The 23,448-nt window shown below is 51.6% G+C and overlaps 4 protein-coding genes across 5 annotated transcripts; all 4 read right to left on the bottom strand.

Annotated features, from left to right (window-relative positions):
• Window positions 1-30: 30 nt before the first annotated feature.
• CLDND2 (claudin domain containing 2) lies at window positions 31-3,525 on the bottom strand. Its single transcript, XM_041744142.1, is given in 5 exon segments — window positions 31-670; window positions 851-970; window positions 1,190-1,327; window positions 1,650-1,788; window positions 1,790-3,525. Coding segments are annotated over 5 exon segments (723 nt in total). The 5' UTR covers window positions 2,042-3,525; the 3' UTR covers window positions 31-596.
• A 395-nt stretch (window positions 3,526-3,920) lies between these two features.
• NKG7 (natural killer cell granule protein 7) lies at window positions 3,921-4,881 on the bottom strand. 2 transcript variants are annotated; one of them, XM_041745648.1, is made up of 4 exons: window positions 4,637-4,881; window positions 4,415-4,561; window positions 4,198-4,332; window positions 3,921-4,111 (listed from the first exon to the last, which is right to left on the bottom strand). In XM_041745648.1, the coding sequence occupies exons 1-4, from the start codon at window positions 4,791-4,793 to the stop codon at window positions 4,053-4,055; spliced, it is 498 nt and encodes a 165-aa protein (XP_041601582.1). In that variant the 5' UTR covers window positions 4,794-4,881; the 3' UTR covers window positions 3,921-4,052. The 2 variants fall into 2 exon arrangements, with proteins under 2 accessions (XP_041601582.1, XP_041601584.1); XM_041745650.1 differs by having other exon boundaries at window positions 3,982-4,107.
• Window positions 4,882-13,036: 8,155 nt separating this feature from the next.
• LIM2 (lens intrinsic membrane protein 2) lies at window positions 13,037-19,264 on the bottom strand. The gene is made up of 4 exons (XM_041730496.1): window positions 19,090-19,264; window positions 14,463-14,612; window positions 13,325-13,459; window positions 13,037-13,098 (listed from the first exon to the last, which is right to left on the bottom strand). The coding sequence occupies exons 1-4, from the start codon at window positions 19,262-19,264 to the stop codon at window positions 13,037-13,039; spliced, it is 522 nt and encodes a 173-aa protein (XP_041586430.1).
• Window positions 19,265-20,532: 1,268 nt separating this feature from the next.
• On the bottom strand, window positions 20,533-21,904 carry C2H19orf84 (chromosome 2 C19orf84 homolog). Its single transcript, XM_041734281.1, has 2 exons — window positions 21,860-21,904; window positions 20,533-21,064 (listed from the first exon to the last, which is right to left on the bottom strand). Exons 1-2 carry the CDS (start codon window positions 21,892-21,894, stop codon window positions 20,533-20,535), a joined length of 567 nt encoding a protein of 188 aa, XP_041590215.1. The 5' UTR covers window positions 21,895-21,904.
• Between the last annotated feature and the right edge of the window lie 1,544 nt (window positions 21,905-23,448).

Here is a 23,448-nt window from a genome sequence, read left to right as displayed (position 1 = left end):
GAACCGGATCCCGGAGAAAGAGGCGGGACCTGAGGGGAAGGGACCGGGACTCAGGGAAGGGGGCGTGGCCGGGAACTAGGGGAAAGGTCGTGCGCGTAGGCTGGAGCTCCCGCGGTGGAGCTCCTCCCGAGCCTTCTAAACTTTTCCCAACGCTTCTGCAAGTCGCCATGCTTGTGTTTCACCACCCACCCCGGCCTCTTATGTCTGTCTCCCCTTTTTCTTCTTGCCATGTCGCTAGTCCCCTGATCATGCCTCTAACGTTCCCCTATATCCGTCTTCCCGCGTCCATGTCCCTAAATCCCCTCCACGCGCCCTTGTGCTCTCCTGATCCCCTAACCCCCGTGCCCCGTTCCCCCTCCTAGCCCACGCGCCTTGACCACTCCATGCTCGTGTCCCCATGTCCCTTGCTCCCTATAGATTCTTGTGCTTATGTCTCCCCCAACCCCAGGTACCCCCCATGTCCCAGTCCCCCGTCCTTTTCCTATCCGTGTTCCCGCGTGCTTTTGTGCCCCCGGTGTCCGCGTCCTCACGGCCGCTAGAAAGGCACGCGCAGCCGCGGTGGTGAAAGCGGTTCCTTTATTCTGCCCCAGGCAGGCTCACAAGTACACGGGGAATCCGCTGATGGCATCGGTGCTCTGCACGACCATGTCCGCCAGCAGAAAGTAGATGCCTGGGGAGCGGAAGGCGGGTGGGGGCCCTTGGGCGGGTGGGAGCCCCCAGGGCGCCCTTGCCGGGGATCTGCGGGGGTCGGGAGCGGAGTGTGCTGGGGAGTCCCGGGGGAGGGGGTGGCGGCCGAGAGTCTGCGGTGAGGGGGTCCTCTCCTCCACCCTCTTCCCGCTGTGCAGCTTACCCGCGAGAATAGAGAAGGGCAAAGCCAGCCACCCCGAAAAATAGGACCACGAGAAGAAGACGTCGTTTTTCCACGCGTTCTCCACGGTGTAGCCTGTCAAGGCCATCAGCAGCAGCAGGCCTGGGCCCCCGCGCACGCAGTGAGCGTGGCCGGGGCCCAAGAGGGAGGGGGGCGCGGACCCTGGCCCCACCCAGACTGCGTCCACGCCCGGGCCACGCCGCCTCCTCTGGGTCCCCTCCTCCCACTCCCCTCTCAGCGCCTGAAAGCTTGACGCGTGAGCCCCTAACCCCGTGCAAGCGGCAGGCCCGCCCTATGCCTGAGGGCCCGCTGCCCTCTCACCGCAGAGGAAGAAGATGCTGCTTGTGGTCTGGCCCCGCGCGTCGCCCTCGTGGCACTGGATCCGCAGCCCCATCACTAAACCCACGATGCCGGAGCCCGCCGCCAGCACCATGTACGCCCCGGTCACCGCCAGCATGGCTGGGGAAAGGGGGCGCCTCAGCCCTGCGCCGGCCCCTGGCCACCACCCCGACCCGCCCGGTACTGGGCGGGAGCAGAGTTGACGATTTGGATGGGGACTTGGAAGTTACTTCATGAGGGGCAGTTAATGTCACAACAGGGAAGCAGGTCCCAAAGTGGGGATTTGTGGTAGTCTCTGTCGTGGAGGAGCAGGTGGGCCTGAGACTGGAGTGGAAGGGGTGAGGGTGGGGGCAACTCGGGATGTGCCCAGCTGTTGTGCCAGCTGTGGTCTGTGCTGGGGGCTGTCTGTCCAGTGGGGGAGACCTGGGCGGCCGGGCCTCACTCTGGCAGGGGATGTTGGAGCAGGTGCCGGCATTACACTCCTGCCACAGGCCACGGTGGCCCCCAGGGTAGCGTATCCAGTAGTTGGTGGCAGTGGAGAGAATCATGAGGATTTTGGCCAAGAAGCCCAGCAAGATAGATGCCCCCTCTCTGAAGGCTCCGCTTCACCCCCATGCCAAGGAGGCTGCTGCCAAGGGCCACACATGCAAGATTGGCCAACACTCCTCCCGCCCCTAGACCCCTCTCCCAGGTCCTGCAATTCCTTGAGATCCCCTCCCACATGTCTCTCCATATCTGACTGCACCCCGGGCACTGCTGTCTGTGGACCCCTTCTTCAGGCCCTCCCCAAACCTCCTTCCAAGACCTCCTTCCCCCTGGCCTACTGCTCTTCATGGGGGCCTTAAGACCTTACCCCCAAGGAGTCACCGCTTAGAAACCTCCCTGTCTTTCAAAGATCTTCATGCCCCAGTGGAATGTCCCTTTAGCCTGTCCAGTGCCCTCCCTGCCTCCCCCATGCACACACCCACCTAAGTGACAAGTGACTCACCCCTAACTCCCAGGCTTCTTAGACACAGAGTCCAGAGGGGTGGGGGAAGGGAGACTGGGTCTCTGTGAGGCAGGAAGAGTTCCAGAATTCCCTCTCCCATCAGCCATTTAAAGGGATAACAACCCACCCACCCACACATACACACACACACACACACACACACACACACACACACAACTCTTCTAGCACAGAGACAGCTCAGAGTCTAGGGGGAGCCAAAAGGCCATGACATGGTAGACCGTATCCCTCTGAAAACTCTTCCCTTGATCACATAAGCACTCCAGGTTCCCAGCTCTCTGACTGCCCTCTTAGATGCCCATGCAAACTCCTGCTCCCCATCCTCCCGATTTTCCTGGAGCCTCCATCCTGCACATTCCCACAAGAGGACCTCCCTCACCTCCACTGGTAGCCACCGATTCTCTGATAACAACCCAAACCATCTCCAGCCCAAGTCTCCCTCCCAGACCCCTGACAAACATATCCCAACTGAGCTCAATATCCCCCACCCAAACCAGGGATGACCCTGCTATCCTGCCCATCGCCCATGCCAGACGCCTGAGTAGTCTCCTTCCCCCTCCTGCCCATCACTCCACAAAGCCCTTGGATCCCTGAATCTGGTTCCTTCTGCCACCACCACCCACTCCTGCCCCAATCTTTCTGGCTCCTTCCCTCTTTCTCATCTCATGCCCTGGTCGCAGTCACACCCGTCACGTTGCCAAACTTCTCTCTCCCTCTGGCCTCCCTGCATGCCGCAGAGGTGTCTTTCTGGCACCTAGAACTGGTGTCACCCCTCCCCAACTCATAACCTTCTCCTAGATCCCCATTGCCCCCAGGAGTGGCCTTAGGGGCCCTCCCACCTGCCTCTCCATCTTCATGCTCCACCACCCTGCATTCCACATTCCACCACAAAGCACTGTTTTCCATCCCTGAAAACGTCCAGCCATTCCACACCTCCACCTTTGTGTCCCTCTGCCTGGATGACCTCTCCTTGGCCCTCAAGAAGCCCCTAAAAATGCTCTTCCCAGAAAAGCTCACCTTCACCACCCCCAACAGTCTTTCTTCCCACCATCCTGGACTCTACCTGTGGTCTCAATTTCCCCAACCAGGACTAGCAGCCCTAGTGGGCAAGGCCCAGGTCAGATTACCATCAGCACCCCAGTGAGACCCAGCAGGAAAGATGAGCTCAGGAAAAGCCAGCTGAAGGAGTAAGTGAATTAATGAAGTGGGCAAGGAGAACCAGAGTGAAGACCAGGGTGACAAAATCAGAGCAAGAGTGAGATGGAAAGATAAAGAAGAAAGAGAAAGGACAGAGAGTCTTGAGGTGGAAACAGGGAGAAAGATAAGGGCAAGAGAAGGAAAAGACATGGGACCATGCCTGAATCCACACCGTCGTGTGCGGGAGCTACCTGAGCACAGGTGGGGGTTCTGACTCCTTTCTGTGTGCCTAGTGTCCCCACCATGGAGCTCAGCTTATGTCGTGTCAGAATTAATCTCAGAATAACCAGATTCCAGGATGCCTGGGTGGCTCAGTGGTTGAGCATCTGCCTTCTGCTCAGGTCATGACCCCAGGGTCCTGGGATCGAGTCTTACGTCAGGCTCCCTTCAGGAAGCCTGCTTTTCCCTCTGCCTGTATCTCTGCCTCTTTCTGTGTCTCTCACGAATAAATAACTAAAATCTTAAAAAGAAAAAAGAAAGAATAACCAGATCCCAGCAAATTTTTGTTGAATGGATGAAGAAACAAATGAAGGGGTCTCAGGAGGGCTAGGGGTAAGGGCTAGAGGGAGGCCTGTGGGTGCCTGCGGCTCCTGACGACATCTTCTGTGACTACTGCTTCTTCCTCCTGGTCTCGCCTTCAGCTCACAAGGTGTCATAGCCAGGCCGGGAGGCTCTACAATAAGCACTCAGACTCAGGCTACCTGGTGTGGCAGAGAGAGGTTAGCGCTTGCCCCCACTCTGCTCTCTCAGACCCCAGACCGCCTCCAGTTCCCAGAGCAACAGTCACCTGTACAGAGAAACAGGACAGTCGAAACCCAGCCCAGGTAGAAGGACCAGGAGAAGAAGGTCTGGACCTGGGGGCTTTGAGGCTGGTTCCACCGCTCACTGGTATAGACCACCATGGCCACCATCGCAAAAAGGCCTGAGGATGCAGAGGAGAGACAGGGCTCAGCCCCTCTGCAGGAACTCCGGTCCCCAGTGCCCAAGTACAGCCCAGAGTCTACCTGCAGCAAAGGCTGTGACAGAGGAGACAAGGCGCCCGTGGCCTGGAAGGGACAGTAAGGGGATGTAGGACAGGACCAGGAAGATCACCGACACCAGGACCGACAGACCAGCCAGAATGGTGAGGCTCTGCGTCGCACGGATGTAGTCTGTTTGGAGGTGAGATTTTGGTGCCTGCCCCTCTGGCAGCCCACCGCCCCCAACAAGAGACCCCTCTCCCTTACCTGCTACTTTGTTATAAACCCCCTTTGGCCAGAGGCCCGAGTGAAATGTAAAGCTGGGCCCCATGGCCACGAACCAGAAATCCGTACTCAGAGCAATCAGGATGGACACCAGGCCCAGGGAGCCAGTGAGTAGAGCCAAGGACCGATAGGGCTCCATGTAGGTGAGCACTGGGTGTCTGGGTCCTGGAGATGAAGAGGCTGGTAACCTGGGTGGATGGGTCCTCTGAGCTCAAGAAAGAGACTCAAGACTTTAAAACCAAGCTGGTTTGGTTTTACACGAAGTTCCGGGTAACTGACTCTTGCCTTACACCCTCCCTTCCTGGTTGCCCTGTCCTCCCCCCGCAGAGGTCCGGTTCTCCTCATAGTGTGTGGTGGGGGAGGGTGTCATATCATCAGTGGTTTGGGTGGTGGTTCAGAACTTACCTCTGTTTTAGGTTCTATACCTCCCACCCTTGGAACCCTCAACATCAGAGGAGACTTCTTCCTGGAAGAGGTGTGAGAGAGGCTTGGGGGCCTCAGGGTGGAAGGTGACAGATGAGACCAGGGTGTGAGTTAAATGGGGGGGATGTGGCCAAAGGGGACAGTTAGGGGTTGTGTCATGCTTTCCTGTGGGTTCTGCAACCTTCCATTCTGGAAGAGGGGGCCCCAACTCTAGTGTCTCTGCGGAAGGAGGGGCCTGGAGGCCAGGATGCTTGCAACTGAAGGCATAGAGGGCTGGAGGCCTGGACTTGGGTCCTGAGGAAGAGGCGAGCAAGCAGGGTCTCAGACTCCTGGACCCTGCCTGGAGCTTTTACCCAAGACAAGCAAACAGTGGAGAATCACAATTCTGAAAGTTTGTGGAGAGCATGACATGCCCACATCCTCCTCTGATGAGAGTTCACAGAGCTCTGCTTTGAGCAGGGCCTCTAGTGTGATGGGCTTCATTGCCAGGATCAGGGTGCCTGAGGGACACAGGCAGGCACACAGGACCCACCCACCCTCCAAGCACTAGCCGCCTCTTCCCATACCAGCAATGGGCCCTAAGCAGTGCCTCACCTCACCAATGAGCAGGTATAAGGTAAAGGTGCCATAGCCCAGGTAGAAGGTGCAGGCCATTCCTCATGGCCTAGAAAAGGACCCCTGTCATGAAGCCAGCAGTCCCACAACAGCTGGTAAAATGGAGACCCAAGAGTGACTCAAGTGGCCAGGGCTCCTTCCATCTTCCATCATTGGAGACTCCAGTTTGCAGTCCCCCATCTCTCACCCAGACCCTCACCACTGACGTAACTGGCCACTCCTGAGAACATGTTCACAAGGACAGGCTCTCAGGGGCAAATTCAGGTCAGCAATAACAGGGGCACCAATACAAAAATGGCGGTGCATATAACTCTAGTGAAGAGCAGCAGACAGGCTTCAGAAAGTCTGGGCCATGGGTGTGTGGTGAAGGGAATGTCAGGGCACGGAGGCCTTCTGTGATGTCTACCCCATCTAAGACCCAACCCCATTCTCATTCCCAAACCTAACCCCAAATTCAACCCCATCCATAACCCAGCTCTACGCACAAACTCAACCCCAACCTGATTCCTAAAGCAAGCCCTATTTACATCATCAAGACCAGCTCTAAAGCCAGTCACATTCCCAACCCTAAATATGACCCACTCTTTAACCCCAGTCCCAACCTCTAATTTAATCCCATCCTCCAACCTAACCTAACCTTCAACTTCTTGGAGAAAGAAAACTCTGCCCCAACCCCATCTCCAAATCTAAGCTTAGCCCTAAACTCAAACCCATCCTCATCCCAAGAGACTTAACCCTATCCACATTCCCATCCCCATGCCAGATCACACTTATAGCCCACCCTCACTTTCTCATCCCCTACCTCACCCCCCATAATTCCTATCTCGACCCTACTCATTTTTCTCTCCATTCCACCTCCAGGCCCATGCCTGTAACCCTGTTTCATCTCCCTTTACTTTTGAGTTTGTTTCTTTAAGTAATCTTTAGCCCCAATCTGGGGCTTGAACTCAGGACCCCAAGATTGAGAGTCACGTGGTCTCCCAACTGAGCCAGCCAGGCACCCCTCCTGTTTCATATCTGTAAATCCCACCATCACCACCACACCATACACATACACAGGAGCACACACATGCACACACATGGCCATACCGTGCTCCTGCAGGTTCCTTGCACTTGTAGGCATCACAGGCTGACTACAGGCCCATGATCTTGGTGCCCACCAGACCATACACCTCAAACCAGTAGAATCAGACTAAGGCCACCAGGAGAGCCCGAAGCAACTCAATGTGACATTGAAGATGCACTTGTCCTGCAGAACCTCCATCTTTTTTCTTAACAAGATGTGTGTGTGTTCTGAAGCTCTTCCCCAGACCTCAAGTCCCCAGCTCCCAGCCTCTCCCAGACTCAGGGAATTCCTTCTGAGGCCCCCACCCTGCAGAAGCTCTGCCCAGTCCTCAGGCTCACCTGTACCACCTAGACACCTGGTCTTTATTCTATGGGCTCTGTCTCCAGACCTGAGGTCCCCCAGTGCCAAGGCTCCAGGCTCCACCCTCAGTCCAGGGCACTATTCCATAGCCCTAGCCCAATTATTATCTCCCAGGACATTGCTCACTTGGCTTGATCCAAAGTGTCTTGCCTTCCACCACTTTCCACACGTCCTCAGACCTCAACAACTCCAGAAACAAAGTCTGATGAATTTGCGGGACTCGGGGGCTCCCCTGTAGGAGGCCTCTGGAAATATTTAATTTTGTTTTGTTTTGTTTTGTTTGATTGAGGAGAGACTGCACACCAGGGCAAGGGGCAGAGGGAGAGGGAGAATCTCAGGCAGGCTCCACGCTCAGAGCAGAGCCCAATGCCAGGCTCAATCTCACAACCCTGAGATCATGACCTGAGCCAAAATCAAGAGTCAGATGCCCAAACAACTGAGCTACTCAAGTGCCCCTGGAAATAGTGAATTCAATCAGCACTGCTTATAGGCCAGGCCTTGAGGAAACAGCAGTGCCCAAGGCACATGAGGCCCTCACCCTCACTGAACCTATAGAAAAGATGTGAATGCTGCTTATAAACAGTTATTATGGAAGACACTCTCATTTCTACTGAGGCCTACTCCATCAATATTTAAGGCAGTCTATTATGATAATAAAAATGTACTAAATCTGTTAGTTTAGTTGTTGTCTAGTAGAATGCAGCTTAATGTATCTGCTCTGACATAAAAAATAACTCATTAGATGGAAACTCTCTGCTAAGAATAGTAAGCTGAGGGGTGCCTGGCTGGCTTAGTGGGTGGAGGATGTGACTCTTGATCTCCAGGTTGTGAGTTTGAAACACACAAGGGCACCTTGATGGCTCAGATCATGATCTTGGGGTCCTGGGATCAAATCCCACATCACATTGGGCTCCCTGCTCTGCTGGAGGCCTGTTCCCTCTCCCTCTGCCTGCTGCTCCCCCTGCTTGTGCTCTCTTTCTCTCTGTCAAATGAATGAATAAAATCTTTTTAAAAAACAAAACAGGGGGCAGCCTGGGTGGCTCAGCGGTTTAGCACCGACTTCAGCCCAGGGCCTGATCCTGGAGACCCAGAATCGAGTCCCAAGTCAAGCTCCCTGTATGGAGCCTGCTTCTCCCTCTGCCTGTGTCTCTGCCTATCTCTCTCTTTTTCTCTCTCTCTCTCTCTCTGTCTCTCTCTCTCTCTCTCTCTCTGTCTCTCATGAATAATAAATAAAATCTTTAAAAACAAAACAAAACAAAACAAACAAACAAAAGCAGATTGATCCAGATGGGCGACGTTCTCCCAAGCAAGCACTACTCTCTCCTTGCTGTTGTATTTGTGGTTACTTTTTTCAGCTTTATCAATTTTACAACAAGCACTCCCTCCTCTCAGGGTCCCTCTCTTAACTTCTCAGAGTTTAAAAAAGTAAAGTAGGTTTTTTATACAGTGTGTCAGGATCTTATGAAATGTCTCACTATAAAATTAATAGTAATAAAAGTGTCTGCTACATATGTAAAACAGGAAATATATGTATTTTGTATATTATCTTTGGAAAAATAATGTTTTCTGGTTGTGTAGCCTATAACTCATAAAGTGATTATATGCTCTTCCACTTCTATTTTGCTTTTTTGGTTTATTTTAAATGAAAAAATATAGGGGCACTTGGGTGGGTTGAACATCTGCCTTTGGCTTGGGTCATGATCTTAGGATCTTGGGATCAAGTCCCAAATCAGGCTTCCTGCTCATCAGGGAGTCTGTGTCTCTCTCTCCCTCTGTCCCTACATCCTGCTTGTGCTCTCTCTCACTCTCTCTCTCAAATAAATAAAATTCTTAAAAAAATAAATGAAAAAAAATATATATTAGGGGATCCCTGGGTGGCTCAGTGGTTTGGCGCCTGCCTTTGGCCTAGCATGATCCTGGAGTCCCGGGATCGAGTTCTGCAGGAGGCTCCCTGCATGGAGCCTGCTTCTCCCTCTGCCTGTGTCTCTGCCTCTCTCTCTCTCTCTCTCTCTCTCTCTCGCTCTTTCTCTCTCTCTGTGTGTCTCTCGTGAATAAATGAATAAAATCTATTTAAAATATATATATTAAATAAGCAGATTAATTATAAAAATATACATATATACTAAATCTCAATAAATATCATTAGGGTAGAGCTCAACAAATATTTTTCTAAGATGATAAATAGTATCATTAATTGGCCTGAATAAATGTATTTTAAGCAACATTCTTTTTTTTTCTTTTAGCAACATTCTTTTGAGTGATAATTCTAGCGGTGACCAAAACCAGATACAAATCTCCCTTTTGGTAACATTTACATTCCAGCTGGGGATAGACAAACATGGTGTCCATGAAAAATAGCATAACTGTGAAAAGTGCTGTAGCTAAGTAAAAGTAGGGAAGTGGGAGAGGAAGTGTGTTGTGATTTCAGATAAGGTGGCCAGTGGAATCTCAGCAAAAAGTTAACTTTGAGACAAAAAACTGACAGACACTTGGAAAGAGCCATCCAGGAAGAGGTGGCCCAGGCCTGTGCCAACATGGTGGCCAGCAAGGCTCAGAGAAGAGTGGGAAGCCAAACATTAGCCTTGACAAGAGATTGAGGGAGGAACTTCTAAATCCTTGGCATGTCCTGCCTGTTTAGAGTGTCTCTGATTACCTGGGGTCCTTGGGCCACACTAGATGGTATATACTGTCCATGTGGCATATGGTGGGGACCCTGGGCCATACGGTATCAGGATGACCCCTGGAGTAGCTAAGGTCAGCCACATGATTTCTCCATGCTTACAAAACTGCCTTGGACCCTGGACAGTGACACCCCTGGACACCAAGGCTCAGGTGAACTTCTCCGGGGCGCAGGACTCTGTGTATATTGTCATACATTGTTGGTGGAAGCAGTAAGTAAGCACTGTCTGTGTGACTCCGCTGGGAGAAGACGACTGGAAGCCCAGGCCTGGTCCCCTGGACACTGCCTGCAAGCCTCTTCATTTCGCCGCTTTTCATCTCTAACCTTTGGCTATTTATGATGATCTGTAACTATGAGTATAACAGCTTTCCAGTGGTCCCTTCTAGTGAATTATTGAAATTGAAAGTGGTCTTGGTCTAGTCAAAGAGCTAGCAGGGTTTGGAACATGTGGCACCTTGTATGGTCTTGCTAGACTAGCTTTTTTTTTTTTTTAAGATTCCTTTCATTTATTCATAAAAGACACACAGTGAGAGGGAGAGATAGGCAGAGGGAGATGCAGGCTCCCTACAGGGAGCCCGATGTGGGACTTCATCCCAGGATCCTGGGATCACAACCTGAGCCAAAGGCAGATGCTCAACCACTGAGCACTCAGGCACCCCTATAGACTAGCTTTTCATTGGAACAGAGGGGTGACATGACTTGAATCAAGCTTTAACAAAAATCCCTCTAAATGCTGTGTAAGGAATGGACTGTGGGGGTGGCAGGAGGAGGGTAGAGACACCAGCAGAGCTGGTTAGGAGGATGAGGCCATAAGCCAAGGGAGATAAGATCAGACTGGTAACTGGATGGGCAAGGAATCAAATTCTGGACACATTTTTAAGGTAGAGCCAAAGCTGCTTGCTGATAAATCAGATGTGCGATGTAACAAAGCAGCTGAGGATGTTCCCAACACTCTTGGCTGGAGTAGCTGGATGACAGTGGGGCAGGATAGGGAGATATGGGAGGAGTCAGTGTGGGACGTGGAAGAAACTAGGACACGTGAGATTTGAGATGCCTCTGCTCTTCCAGCGGATATTGGAGATGAGTCTGGAGTTGCAACATCATTATTATTGCTAGAATAAACCTCTATAAATATGATTACTGGAATAAGCCTCAGTGAATATGACTCCTTAAATAGGCCTCAATAAATTATGATTAGAGAAGGCTTCAATTGCCATTATTAGTAGAGGAAGCCTCTATAAATATGGTACTATTGTTATTTGTGGATGCCTCAATAAACATTTCTAGGGAGTAAGCCTCTATTAATATGACAGTTTTAGCATAGGATGTAATTAATATTATTTTCTTTAAAGATTTTTAAATTTATTTATTTATGAGAGACACAGAGAGAGAGGCAGAGATACAGGCAGAGGGAGAAGCAGGCTCCATGCAGGGAGCCCGACGTGGGACTCAATCCCCAGACTCCAGGATCACACCCTGGGCTGAAGACAGGTGCCAAACCGCTGAGCCACCCAGGGATCCCTGTAATTAATATTCTTATTATTAGAATTAGCTTTGCTAAATGGCCTTATTATTTTATGATAGATATCAGTAAATCTCATGGCAATTGGGTGCAGCTTATTGAATAAAGTAATGAAGAGAAGATCAAGGTCATGATGAATGGTGTGCAAAGAGGCAGGAGGGTGTGCAGATCAGAGATCTGGTGCTTCTAGATGGAGGGGGCCATCCAGGAGGGGAGGGCCTGTTAGGAATGCTGCCTGGAGATGCTGCGAGTGGACAGTGAGATCTTTTCTTTTATTGTATTATCCCACTGATATGATTCATAATAAGAAATATATATTTGGTCTTTGTACTATTCCTGGCACAAAGCTGTGGAATTTCATGGGTGATAAGGGCCTTGAAGGTCTATTTGTTACATTAATGAGGAGACTGGGGGGAGTGGGTTGCACTCCAGGGTAAGGGCAGGTGGCAGGGGAACCAACCAGGTGACTAGAGGGAGTCCAGCCCCCAACCTGGAGAGGGAGAGGCTGGAGACTCAGTAACCACCTGTGGCCAATGATGTACTCAAGTATGCCTGTATAATGAAGCCACCATAAAAACCCACTAGGACTGGGTTCAGAGAGCTTCCAGGTTGGTGAATGCATGCATAATGGGGAGAGTGGCCTCCTGGAGAGTGCATGGAAGCCCTTGGCCTTTTCCCCACACCTGGCCCTGCACTTTCCTTCCATCTGGCTGTTCGTGACTTAGATCCTTTTGTAGTAAACTAGTGATCTAGTGATCTAGTGATCTAGTGATTACTAGAACTGGTGCTCTAGTAAGTAGAAGCTTTCTCTGAGTACTGTGAGCCACTCTAGCAAAGTAATCAAACCCAAAGAGTGAGTCATGGAAATCTCCAACTACTGCTGGTTGACCTTCAGAAGCCCAAGTGATAAGCTTCACTTCTGATGATATTTGAGGTAAGGGGTGGGGCAGTCTTTAGGACCCAGTCCTTCCTCTGTGGTATCTGACACTACCTCCACTTGGATAGTGTCAGAATGGAGTTGCTTGGTGATGTAGAATAAAAAAAAAACCACATCAGGGGCACCTGGGTGGCTCAGTGGTTGAGCATCTGCCTTTGGCTCAGGTTGTGATCCCAGGGTCCTCCCTGGCAGGGAGCCTGCTTCTCCCTCTGCCTATGTCTCTGCCTCTCTCTGTCTGCTTTTTATGAATAAATAAATTAAAATCTTTAAAAAAAAACACATACACACATTAGAATAGGTGTCAGAATTGGACCTATACATCTGTTTCCTAGAAGTCATAGTTAACCCCTGGTGGGGACTGTGTGATTCATGTCTGTCCCCATCCCTACAGAGACTGAGTGGGTTCACCTGCAGTAATCCAACCACTCCCACCCCATCCACCTCTCACACGTGTTTCTCAGCACCCCAGCCCCTCAGGGACCACACCTTAGTAGTTTCACATCAGTTTTATTAGACTCTCAAAAAGTCGCTCTAATGGAGATCCCATTTCTCTAACACCCCCCTTTGTGGGCTGGGCCTTGGGTCTTCTCAGCTGCTTCCCACCAGGCCCCATTCTTCCTCCTTACCCCTTGGGACACAGGAGTCAGAGGTCCCCACCCGGAGTCCAGGACTGAACCCCTTCATGCCCACAGGAACCGGGACTTCAGGCCTCTAGACCCTCCCCCTCCTTTTCAGTGGCCCCATTCTAACTTCCAGATGAAGTTGGGAGTACACTGGGCTCAGCGGGGAGTAGACAGGCGCCGACATTCATGCATCCGGTAAGCACACATGTAGAAAATCCCTGCATGAGAAGAGATCCCAGTTGACCTCCCAAGTCCTCCTAACCTGGGCTCCCAACCCAAGACCCCAGCACAGCACTCCCTTCTTCCTTGGGTTTTGGCAGAACCTGGAGTCTGTCTTCTGGCTCACTGCTAGGGGACTTGTAGGGGACACCCCATCATCTTGCCCTCTGGAGTGCCGCCCACTCTGCCAAGGACACTGACTTTCCCACCCCCAAGCCCTCGTACCTGCGAAGAAGGTCATGAGCAAGGCCACCCAGCCCAGGATGTAAGACCAGGAAAAGCGCCAGTCCCCAAAGCGGCGACCAAGGAAGCTGACAGTAACTCCAGTGTAAATGGCCAAGGCCAACAGGACAAAAAAGGCTGGGGAGAGAGGGTAGGGGGTAATGGGTGGGAAAGGGGGCAGGAATGGGGTTTGGAGATGGGATGGGAATGAGATGGAGGAAGGGGGAGGCCCAGGTAGGGGAGGGAAGGTGTAAAAGGTGAGGAGGCTTGGGGAGTAGGGTTGGATGAGGATGGGTCAGGCCAGTGCTGTGTAATAGAATTGGACTGGGCTGGTTTTGGTCTCTGGTTCCTGGGAGGGAAAAATTAAATCCTTGGAATTTCCTGAGTAATAGGAGTATCTTTGTTATTATTGGATTTATGTGGAGCTGAGATGACACAGGGTAGGAACTGGTCACCAGAAAGACCAGCCACAGAAACAGAACAGACAGTGGGGGTTTGAGCCACTAGCTATCAGATCACCCTCTGCAGAAAGAACCTGGAGATTAAATTCGCTCACACAATCAATGACTGAGTTGTGCTTTGGCAATGAAACCCCAGCAGGAACTCTGGATGTCCAAGTGTGCAGAAGCTTTCTGGCTGCTAACACAGCAGTGTGTTGGGAGGGGACTGTGCTCTGACCCCAAGGGGGAGGGTGCAGAAGCTCTGTCTTCAGGACCCTCTCCAGCTTCATGCTAGACATCTCTTTATTTATCCAGTGCTGAGATGGAGCCTTTATTAATCTGTTCGTTGTTAAGTGTAGTTCCTTCCTGAGTTCTGTGATTTCTAGTGAATTTTTTAATCTGCCTGGGTTCTGGGAACCCCTGAATCTATAGCCAGTTGGCCAAAAGTGCAGATGGCCTGTGGCCCCCTCTTGCCACCCAAGTAGGCACAGCCTTGTTAGGGGTCATGCCCTTAATCCTGTGGGGTATGGCATCAATTCTGGGTGGTTGGTGCCAGAAACTCTCTGGTTGTTGGTATCAATCGGGGTTGGGGTCATGGAGCTGAGAATGAGAAGAAACCCCCCAGAAAGAAGTGCTGGGGATGGAAATGGGCAGGGAAGTTGGGGGTGGGAGAGGGGATGGGGGAGGGTGGGTCCACTCACTGGAAGCGAAAAACATGATGCCTGCGGAGAAGGGCCGGGAGAGGCGGGTGAAGGTGGGCTGCTGAGCGAAGGCGAGGATGCCCATGATGATGCCCGAGGTGGCGCACAGGGAGGACAGGATCATGAAGGCCCGGGTGGCATTCCAATAAGCTGTGGTAGCACCGAACAGTCACTCCCAGGCTCCCAGGCCACTCCTGCCCTCAGTGGCGAATACTGCTACCTCTGAGGGCTGTAATGTCTTGCCTCTCTCCATATCCTGACCCAGCTTCTCCCTCGCCTCTCTGCAAACCAACACTCTCTGCACCTGGCAAACTCCTATTCATCTTCCACAGTCCAGCTCCCAAATTCCCTCTGGGAAGCACCCTTTCACCCATCAGGCATGGTCTTTCCCTCCTGCTCTGGATTGTGGCTCTTGGCTTGTTTTCCCTTCTAGCCTGATTGCTCCCTGAGGCCAGGATTCTACATGGAGAACACCCCAGCTCAAGTTTGGTTTGCTAATGGGTGTGGAGAAATGTTTGTTGGATGAATGAATGAATGAATGAATGATGAATGAGTGTTGATTCCCTGCTATCCTCCTGCTATTTACTTCCTATACTCACCGTCTTTTTAAAAAATATTTTATTCGTTTATTCATGAGATACACAGAGAGAGGCAGAGACACAGGCAGAGAGAGAAGAAGGCTCCCTGCAGGGAGCCTGATGTGAGACTCTATCCCTGGACCTGGGATCAAGACCTGAGCCAAAAGCAGACACTCAACCACTGAGCCACCCAGGTGTGCCCCATCACTGTCTTTCATTTCCTTGATACCACTTGCCCATACCTGAAAATGGCCTATTTATTTATTTTTAACTTTATATCTGTCTTTCCCTGATGATTTCTTAGTTCTGCAAGGACAAAGGTCTTGCTTCCTCATTCATTGCTTCATCCCTAGCACAGAGCACCTGGCACATAGTGGGTGCTCAGGGCAAATGCTGAATGAATGAATGTGGAGACCTGAGAATCATTCTTCTGTGCTTAGCTCTGGGCTTGCCCTATAGGACATGTCCTGAGAATAATAGTTATGATCTCATCTTCTGTTTAGCAGCTGCTAAATATGTGCCAGGCATGCATTCTGTGAATGGGCCTATTTGTTCCTTCTGAGAGCCCTTATGCTGTACATACTATTTTTAACCTCATTTTTTTTTTCAGGTGAAAAACTAAGGCTCAGAGAGGTAAAGTGACTCACCCAGGGTCTCATAACTGGCAGTAGGACAGGCATTGAAAGTCAAGCACCAAAGCTCTTGTTGTTAACTGCTTGCCTAGTCTGTCTCTCAGAACACCCAGGACAATTCTGCAGCTGGGACAGAGCCTAGGTCCTGCCACTTGAAAAGTAAAAAGTCTGAGGGCACCTGGGTGGTTCAAGGGTTGAGTGTCTGCCTTTGGCTCAAGTCATGATCCTGGGGTCCTGGGGTCCTGGGATCAACTCCCGCATCAGGCTTCCCACAGGGAGCCTGATTCTCCCTTGGCCTATGTCTCTGCCTCTCTGTGTCTCTCATGAATAAATAAATAAAATCTTTAAAAAATAATAAAATAAATAAAAAGTCTGGATCTTTGCAAAATGCGCTTTTGTTTTGTGCAAATGTCAGTGAGAAAAATTGCTGGCTGTTTCTCCATGGCTGTTGTTACAGAGTTGAACTGTGTCTCTCCCCCAGCCCCCAAATTCAGACATTGAAGCTCTAATCCCCAGAATAGGACCTTATTTGGAAATAGGGTCATTGCGGATGTGATTAGTCAAGATAAGGTCCTACTGGAGTAGGTGTATTCCTAATCCAAAATGACTAGTATCCCCATAAAATGGGGAAATTTGGAAAAAGACAGACATACAGCATGGGGTGGGGTGGCAGGTGCAGGGATGGGGCACCATATGAAGATAGAGATGGAGATCAGGATGATGCATTGACATGTCAAGGAATACCAAAGACTGCCAGCAAACCACCAGACACTGGGCGAGAGACAAGTAACAGACTCTCCCAGGCAGCCTCAAAAGGAACCAACTCTGCTGACACCTTGGTTTTGGACTTCCAGCCTCCAGAGCTGGGAGACAGTACATTTCTGTGGTTTGAGCCTCTCAGTCTGTGGTCCTTTGTAATGGCAGCCCCAGGAAACTACAGATGCCTCTGGGTATTTAAAAGTCTGGAGGAGGGGCATCTGGGCAGCCAGGTCCATTAAGCCTCTGCCTTCAGCTCAGGTCCTGATCCTGGGGTCTTGGGATCAAGCCCCACACTAGGCTCCCTGCTGAGTGGGGAGTCTACTTCTCTCTCTCCCTCTGCTCCTCCCCGCACCCCCCGCCCCCGCTTATGCTTGCTCTCTCTCTCTCAAATAAATAAATAAAATCTTTTAAAAAAATAAAAATAGGGGCACCTGCGTGGCTCAGTGTTTGAGCTTCTGCCTTTGGCTTAGGTTGTGATCCCGGGGTGCTGGGATCGAGTCCTGCATCAGGCTCCCTACAGGGAGCCTGCTTCTCCCTCTGCCTATATCTCTGCCTCTCCCTCTGTCTCTCATGAATAAACAAATAAATAAAATCTTTAAAAATAAACAAATAAAAATAAATATAAATAAATAAATAAATGCAAACCTGGAGGACTTACCAGGTACATTTTAGTCTATGCCCTTCCCATGGTGTGCTGAGGTGGGATTGGAAAGAGCAAATGTCTCTGAGGCCTGCCTAAAGCTGCAAATAAGTCCAGTGGGCTACGGTGGGGTGTTGCTGTGAATTGGGCATGTACATCCCATCACCAGTTACCCACTATGGCCCTCTGCTCCATCTTCAGAGAAAATTCTCCTGTTTAAATTGCAGTGTGCTTCCCTGAGGGGCCCCTGACAGATATACCACAGTTAAAGGTTGCAAAACTGGATTTTTCTAAGTGAGCTGCAAGCCCAGATTTTGTAATAAAAATTTTTATACAAAATTTTAAATTCTGGCAGAGACTTCAGAAACTTTAAAAACTCTATACACCCACGTCTGCAGCTGGGTTCGGCCACTGCAAGTTCATGTCTCCTGCTTTGACTCTCATGAGCTCCTGAGAGTTGATGTGCAAAGTGAGCCAACTGCTTGGACAGATATTCAGCAATCCATCATGGTAAGGTGTGTCCCTGAGGATCTTGGGTTTGAGGTCAAATGCACTTGCAAAGCTCCATCATGCCTCCCTCTCCCCATCCCCAGCAGAGTTAAGACAGGGGATATGGGTGTCCCCCAGGGTGTTCCCAGACTGAAGTGGGAGAAATGGTAGGTAGAGGCATGAATGAGACCTCCAGAAATGAAAGGGAAACATGAAGTCAGGAGGCCAACTGAGCTCAGAAGCTGGAGGCTGGGGCAAATCTTTCCACTGCTTGCTGCCCTGGTTTACCCCTTCTGAAGATGGGCATCCTGCTGCCTCTCCCAGGCAGGTTCAATGAGATGGGATGCCTGAAATCTGGCCCATCACAGGGCTCAGGGGGGTTGGCTCTTCCTCTCAAAAACTCCCTGGAGAGAAAGTCTGGATTTTTTTTTTTTTTTAAGATTTTATTTATTTATTTGTGAAAGACATAGAGAGAGAGGCAGAGACACAGGCAGAATGAGAAGCAGGTTGCATGCTGGGAGCCTGCCCGATGCCAACTTGATCCCAGGACTCCAGGATCACACCCTGGGCTGAAGGCAGGCGCTAAACTGCTGAGCCACCCACGGGTCCCCAATGTCTGGCTTTTTGAGGGCAAGTTTCATATTTTATTCCCAGAAACAGTGGTACCACCTTCAGTGTTGTTGAGCGACCAAAGGGTATTAATTCATGTCAAGCACTTAGAATAGTGAATAGGACACAATAATATTCAATAAATGCCAGTCATCATTATTGTTATTACTATTATTACTACTACTGTTTAGTAAATATAAAATATGTAACCTTATATATTATTAATATATTAATATATAATGCACATTATATATAATATACAATGAATGTATCTCTCCATATATATGTATAAATACACATAGGTATATGTATATACATATGGAGAGAGATACACAGATATATATTATATAATATACTATATAATATGTATTATTTTTTATATAAAATATATATTATTATAATGTAGCTTGCAAGAACTCTATGCTGGGAGAGCTATTTTTCCCCATTTTTACAGCATATATTGTAACATGCACATATATACATACACATGTACATATAGACAGATAGATTACATAGCCTGGCACACAGTACGTATTAAATACTACCATCCAGTCTTTAGCAAATTTAGGATCTATATTTCTTCTGTAACCCAGTTTCCAACCTAGTTCTTGATACGTAGTAGATATTTAGAAAATGCTAGTCTGACAACCCTAACCCCACCTGCCCTATCTGACTTCATGCCAGGAAATGTCACGTCTCTACTTAACCTCTAGGACATTTCATAATTGTACTAGAAAAAAATCCTGAAATCCCAGTTCTGCTGAGTGATCTTTGGTTGGTGCCTTTACCTCTCTGAGGCACAGAGTTCTCCACCTGCAAAACAGGCGGAGAGACTGTGTCCTGGGTGGGTGGGTGGGTGGGTGGGTGGGGGGCTCTGGCTCTATCCCCAGAGGGCCTCTAACCCCGCCCCAGAGCCTTACCGATACTCTCTGTCTGCAGGTAGCACTTGTTGCCCAGGCAGTAACGCCACAGGCCCTGGTGGGCAAAGGACCCTGACAGCCGGTACTGCATCCAGTGATCTGTTGCTGTGGCCACCACCAGGAGGATGGTTCCCACCCAGGCACAGAAGAGGCCGCCACCCATGAAGCTGTACATGGTGATCTGTGAAGAAGGGGAGAGATGGGGTCAGGAGCTGGACTCCTGGGTCCTGGCAGAGGAAGGGACTGGAACCTGGGCCCCTGGATCCTGGGAGGGGGTGGCTGGAGGCCTGGGCTTCCGGGTCCTGGGTGAGGAGGGGGCTAGGGGCTGGGACCCCAGCAGGCCCCTGGGAGAGGAAGGAGCTAGAGGATGGCCCCCTGGGTCGTGGTGGAGGAGGGGGCCTGTAGGTCCAATGCCTGGTCCCTACCTGAATGGCAGAGCCTGTCACAAGCCCTCTGTCTGCCTCGGCCCTTCTGTGCAGACTGAGCCGAGCCAGGTCACTGGCCTCTCTGCTCCCTGGGCCCCCCAAATCCCTTAAGCCTCCCCACACAATGACCCCATGGCCCAGCAGCTTCCAGCGGGCAGAAGTGCAGTGGTGGCAGAGGCCCCAAATGGAATTCGCTGAAACAGGGATCCAAGCACTCCCTCCATGCAGTCCCTGGCTCCACTGACCTCTCTCTGTGACCCTCCCAGCGACCCTCCCACCCTTTCACAGGCCTTGCTCACAGCACCCACTGGGTTAGCCTGAGCTGCGTAAGCACACACACAGAGACACAAGACATAGGGCCAGTCATCCATTTATTGTTCAACCAGGGCTCCCCATCCCCAGGGGCAGGAAAGGGAGTGGGGAGCGGCAGGTGTCTGGGTACGCTGGGCCAATGGGGTTCTTTGCACGTGGGTCACAGGGCATGTCACATTTGGGGCTGGGACTGGCATAAGAATGGGACAGGGTTGGCTGGGGTCACACATGGGCTAGGTTTGGGGTCAAGTTTAGGAGGCAGTTAAGGATGAGGGAGGATTGGGTTGGCCTGAAGTAGGTAGAGAATGAGAGTGCAGAGCTGGGCCTGAGGGGAGAGGTAGGAATGGAAATGGGAATGAGTGGGTTTAGGGGTATGATATTGAGAGTGGGGGGTGGGCAGGTGGGGATGGGGTTAGGGTCATCACTGTAGTTGGGGATGGTGTTTGGAATGGGAAGAGGTATGGCTTTGGGCATGGGCATGAGGCTCAGGGTTTTTCTGGCGTGGAATCCTAAGTCAGCTCCAGTTTCCATGGGGTGGCTCGCAGGACCCACTTCTGAAGCTGTGGTTTTGGGAGAAGACACATGGGAACAGGATGTTTCTTGGAGTATCTCTGCCTCAGCTGAGGTCACCCTGGGCACCAGGAAAACCCTCCTGGTGACCCTGGGTGGGCCCACTCAGGAGTTTGGGGAGCTGGACCTTCAGGTCCTAGTACTCTGCCTCCCAGTCTTCTGCTACAGCAGGCGGCATGTCCTGGGATGATGACTCCTGATCTCTGTCTTCCTTCTTCTCATCCTGTCTGGGCAGTATTGGTGGTGATGCTGGGATCGCTGGAGGAGTCTTGGGGCCAGCCCCAGACCTCTCCAGCCAGCCCCTCTCTGGATTCTCAGCCCTGCCAGGTCGCCATTGCTGTGGGCCCTGGCCCCGGCCTAGCCTGCGCTGGACGCCCCAGCCCCTGCGTCCCCTGGATGGCCTGATGGCGGTGCCTGGCTGGGGGCAGCATGCCTGGGTGGTGCAGGGGCAGGAGGGCAAGGACTGTTGAAGGTTGTAGGCCCCCAGCAGAGCACTGTGCAGGAGGTAAGAGAGGGCGTCCAGGCGGATGGGGACGGTGACAGAAGCCAGGCTTTCAGGGAGCCCCAGGTGGGCTGGATCTGGGGTGCCCAGGGGAAAAGGTGGCAAGGCTGGAAAAGGTGCAGGTGGCCACAACTCCGTCCCAGGGGATGACAAGGGCGGGCTGTTCCTGGAATGACAAGAGGACAGGTCCACAGGTCTTGCCAACTCTTTCTATCCTTCCTACTATAGTCCAGCACTTTTCCTGGGAGTCCTGCATCCACCTCTGACTTCCCTGCCGGTTCAATCTCTCTCTCATTCTTTCTTCCCATTTCTCTACAGAGGGACAGCCAGCTCTGGCAGAACTTTAGCACCAGAGAGAACAAAGTTCCAGGGTGCCTGGGTGGCTCAGTGGTTGAGCAACTGCCTTTGGCTCAGGGCATGATCCCAGGGTCCTGGGATTGAGTCCCGCAACGGACTCCCTCTGCCTATGTCTCTGCCTCTCTCTCTGGATCTCTTATGAATAAATAAATTATATATATATTATATATATATATAAAACACAGTTCCAGCTCCAGGGCCACTTCCCTCAGGGTATGTTTCTGGGCCCCTCACTTCCCTGTGCTGAACCTTAATTTTTCACACCAAAAGAGGTAGTGTCAAAGGCGCATACGAAAGGCCTGGGTCTGACAATTATTGTGCTGTCTCCAGCTCTACCGCTGTTTCTGGGATCTTTGATTCTCCTGGTTCCCTCTTGAAATGTCTCCCTGCTCCGCGAGTATCTGTTCCTAACTGAATCCCTGTTTGTATCTCGCTCAGCTCTAGCAACAAAATCGCTAAGATTCTGTTTCTAACTGATGATACTTGACTTTTTTTTTCCTTTCAGGTACTTTCTTTGGGTCTGTCCACTCTGTCTCTGATTTTCTCCGTCCCCTCCCCTCTCTGGTCTTTTTCCTCCCCGTGGAGAAGGTCTTGTGTCTCTCACCCTTCGGGCTCAGTCCCCTCCTCCTGCTGTTCCATCTTTACAGGAGTCTCTCAAGTCTCTTCTAGAACCTTCCCTTTGAGTTATCCCAGGTCCAGGGAGGTGCGGAGGAGTCGGGAAGGAAGTGGGTGGGACTTTGTCCAGAGGGGGCGTGGCCTGTCGGTGCGCGGAGCCGCGGAAAAGTACGCTGGGATCTTACGCTGAGATCTCGAGATCTAATTCCTCAAATCCCCCCAACCCCCCCAGCTTCCCACCCCCCATCTCAGGCCACAGTTCACACGTCCCCAAGACCCAGGAGTACGGCCACTGAGCTTCTCCCTGCTCAGACCCAACAGCCCTGGTCCCAGCCTCTTCCTCCCTCAGACCCAGGAGTCCAGGCCCCAGCCCCTCCTCCCTCAGACCCAGGAGTCCAGGCCCACAGCCCCTCCTCCCTCAGACCCAGGAGTCCAGGCCCCAGCCCCTCTCCCTCAGACCCAGGAGTCCAGACCCCAGCCCCTCCTCCCTCAGACCCAGGAGTCCAGGCCCCAGCCCCTCCTCCCTCAGACCCAGGAGTCCAGGCCCCAGCCCCTCCTCCCTCAGACCCAGGAGTCCAGGCCCACAGCCCCTCCTCCCTCAGACCCAGGAGTCCAGGCCCCAGCCCCTCCTCCCTCAGACCCAGGAGTCCAGGCCCCAGCCCCTCTCCCTCAGACCCAGGAGTCCAAGCCCCAACCCCTCCTCCCTCAGACCCAGGAGTCCAGACCCCAGCCCCTCTCCCTCAGACCCAGGAGTCCAGGCCCCAGCTCCTCCTCCCTCAGACCCAGGAGTCCAGACCCCAGCCCCTCTCCCTCAGACCCAGGAGTCCAGGCCCCAGCTCCTCCTCCCTCAGACCCAGGAGTCCAAGCCCCAACCCCTCCTCCCTCAGACCCAGGAGTCCAGGCCCCAACCCCTCCTCCCTCAGACCCAGGAGTCCAAGCCCCAGCCACCTCCTCCCTCTGACCAGGAGTCCAGGCCCCCAACCCCCTCCTCCCTCAGACCCAGAAGTCCAGGCCCCAGCCCCTCCTCCCTCAGACCCAGGAGTCCAGGCCCCAGCCCCTCCTCCCTCAGACCCAGGAGTCCCCCCCAGCCCCTCCTCCCTCAGACCCAGCAGGTGGAGCCCTCAGTCTCCTCTTCTCTCTCAGTCTATATTTATGGCCATTTCTTCAGGGGGCCCGCTGGTGTTCCTTAGGACTAAAGGGATATTTAGATAGGGAAATCGGAACATCTGTACACTCCTGGAGCAGCAGGAAAAGTAGATGAGCTGGAGTTAAGGCAGACACTTAACAGACTCAGCCACCCAGGCATCCATCCCTCTGTTGGAATACCTTTATATTTACAGAAAAAGTTACAAAGATAATACAGAGTTCCCATACAATCCTCACCCAGCTCCCCTAATGTTATCCTCTTACATTGTTATAGAACCTTTGTTGGACTAAGAAACTAGCACGACTATTTACCTAACTCCAGACTTTATTTGGAATTTACCAGTGTTCACATTAAAGTCCTTTCTTTTCTGTTTCAGAATCTGTTGCTGGATACCATTTATCGCCACACCTCCCTAGTGTCCTCTCAGTCTT

Source organism: Vulpes lagopus, chromosome 2 (genome assembly GCF_018345385.1).
Source record: "Vulpes lagopus strain Blue_001 chromosome 2, ASM1834538v1, whole genome shotgun sequence".
Classification (NCBI taxonomy): Eukaryota; Metazoa; Chordata; class Mammalia; order Carnivora; family Canidae; genus Vulpes; species Vulpes lagopus.
Note: the sequence above shows the minus strand (reverse complement) of the source record. Positions and strands in the feature narration are given on the sequence as shown.

Bases quoted from the DNA above. Each gene is read 5' to 3' on its own strand.
- NKG7 (XM_041745648.1), bottom strand. From the start codon at position 4,793: ATGGAGCCCTATCGGTCCTTGGCTCTACTCACTGGCTCCCTGGGCCTG. The intron at 4,562-4,636 runs GTAAGGGAGAGG...ACCTCCAAACAG, and splicing joins GGTTTATAACAAAGTAGCAG to ACTACATCCGTGCGACGCAG. The intron at 4,112-4,197 runs GTGACTGTTGCT...CTGCCACACCAG, and splicing joins TGTCCTGTTTCTCTGTACAG to GTAGCCTGAGTCTGAGTGCT.
- LIM2 (XM_041730496.1), bottom strand. From the start codon at position 19,264: ATGTACAGCTTCATGGGTGGCGGCCTCTTCTGTGCCTGGGTGGGAACC. The intron at 13,460-14,462 runs GTGAGTGGACCC...CTCTCTCCCCAG, and splicing joins CATCATGTTTTTCGCTTCCA to CCTTTTTTGTCCTGTTGGCC. The intron at 13,099-13,324 runs GTACGAGGGCTT...CTTCTCATGCAG, and splicing joins GCTCATGACCTTCTTCGCAG to GGATTTTCTACATGTGTGCT.
- C2H19orf84 (XM_041734281.1), bottom strand. From the start codon at position 21,894: ATGGAACAGCAGGAGGAGGGGACTGAGCCCGAAGG. The intron at 21,065-21,859 runs GTGAGAGACACA...TTGTCATTCCAG, and splicing joins GAGGGGACTGAGCCCGAAGG to GAACAGCCCGCCCTTGTCAT.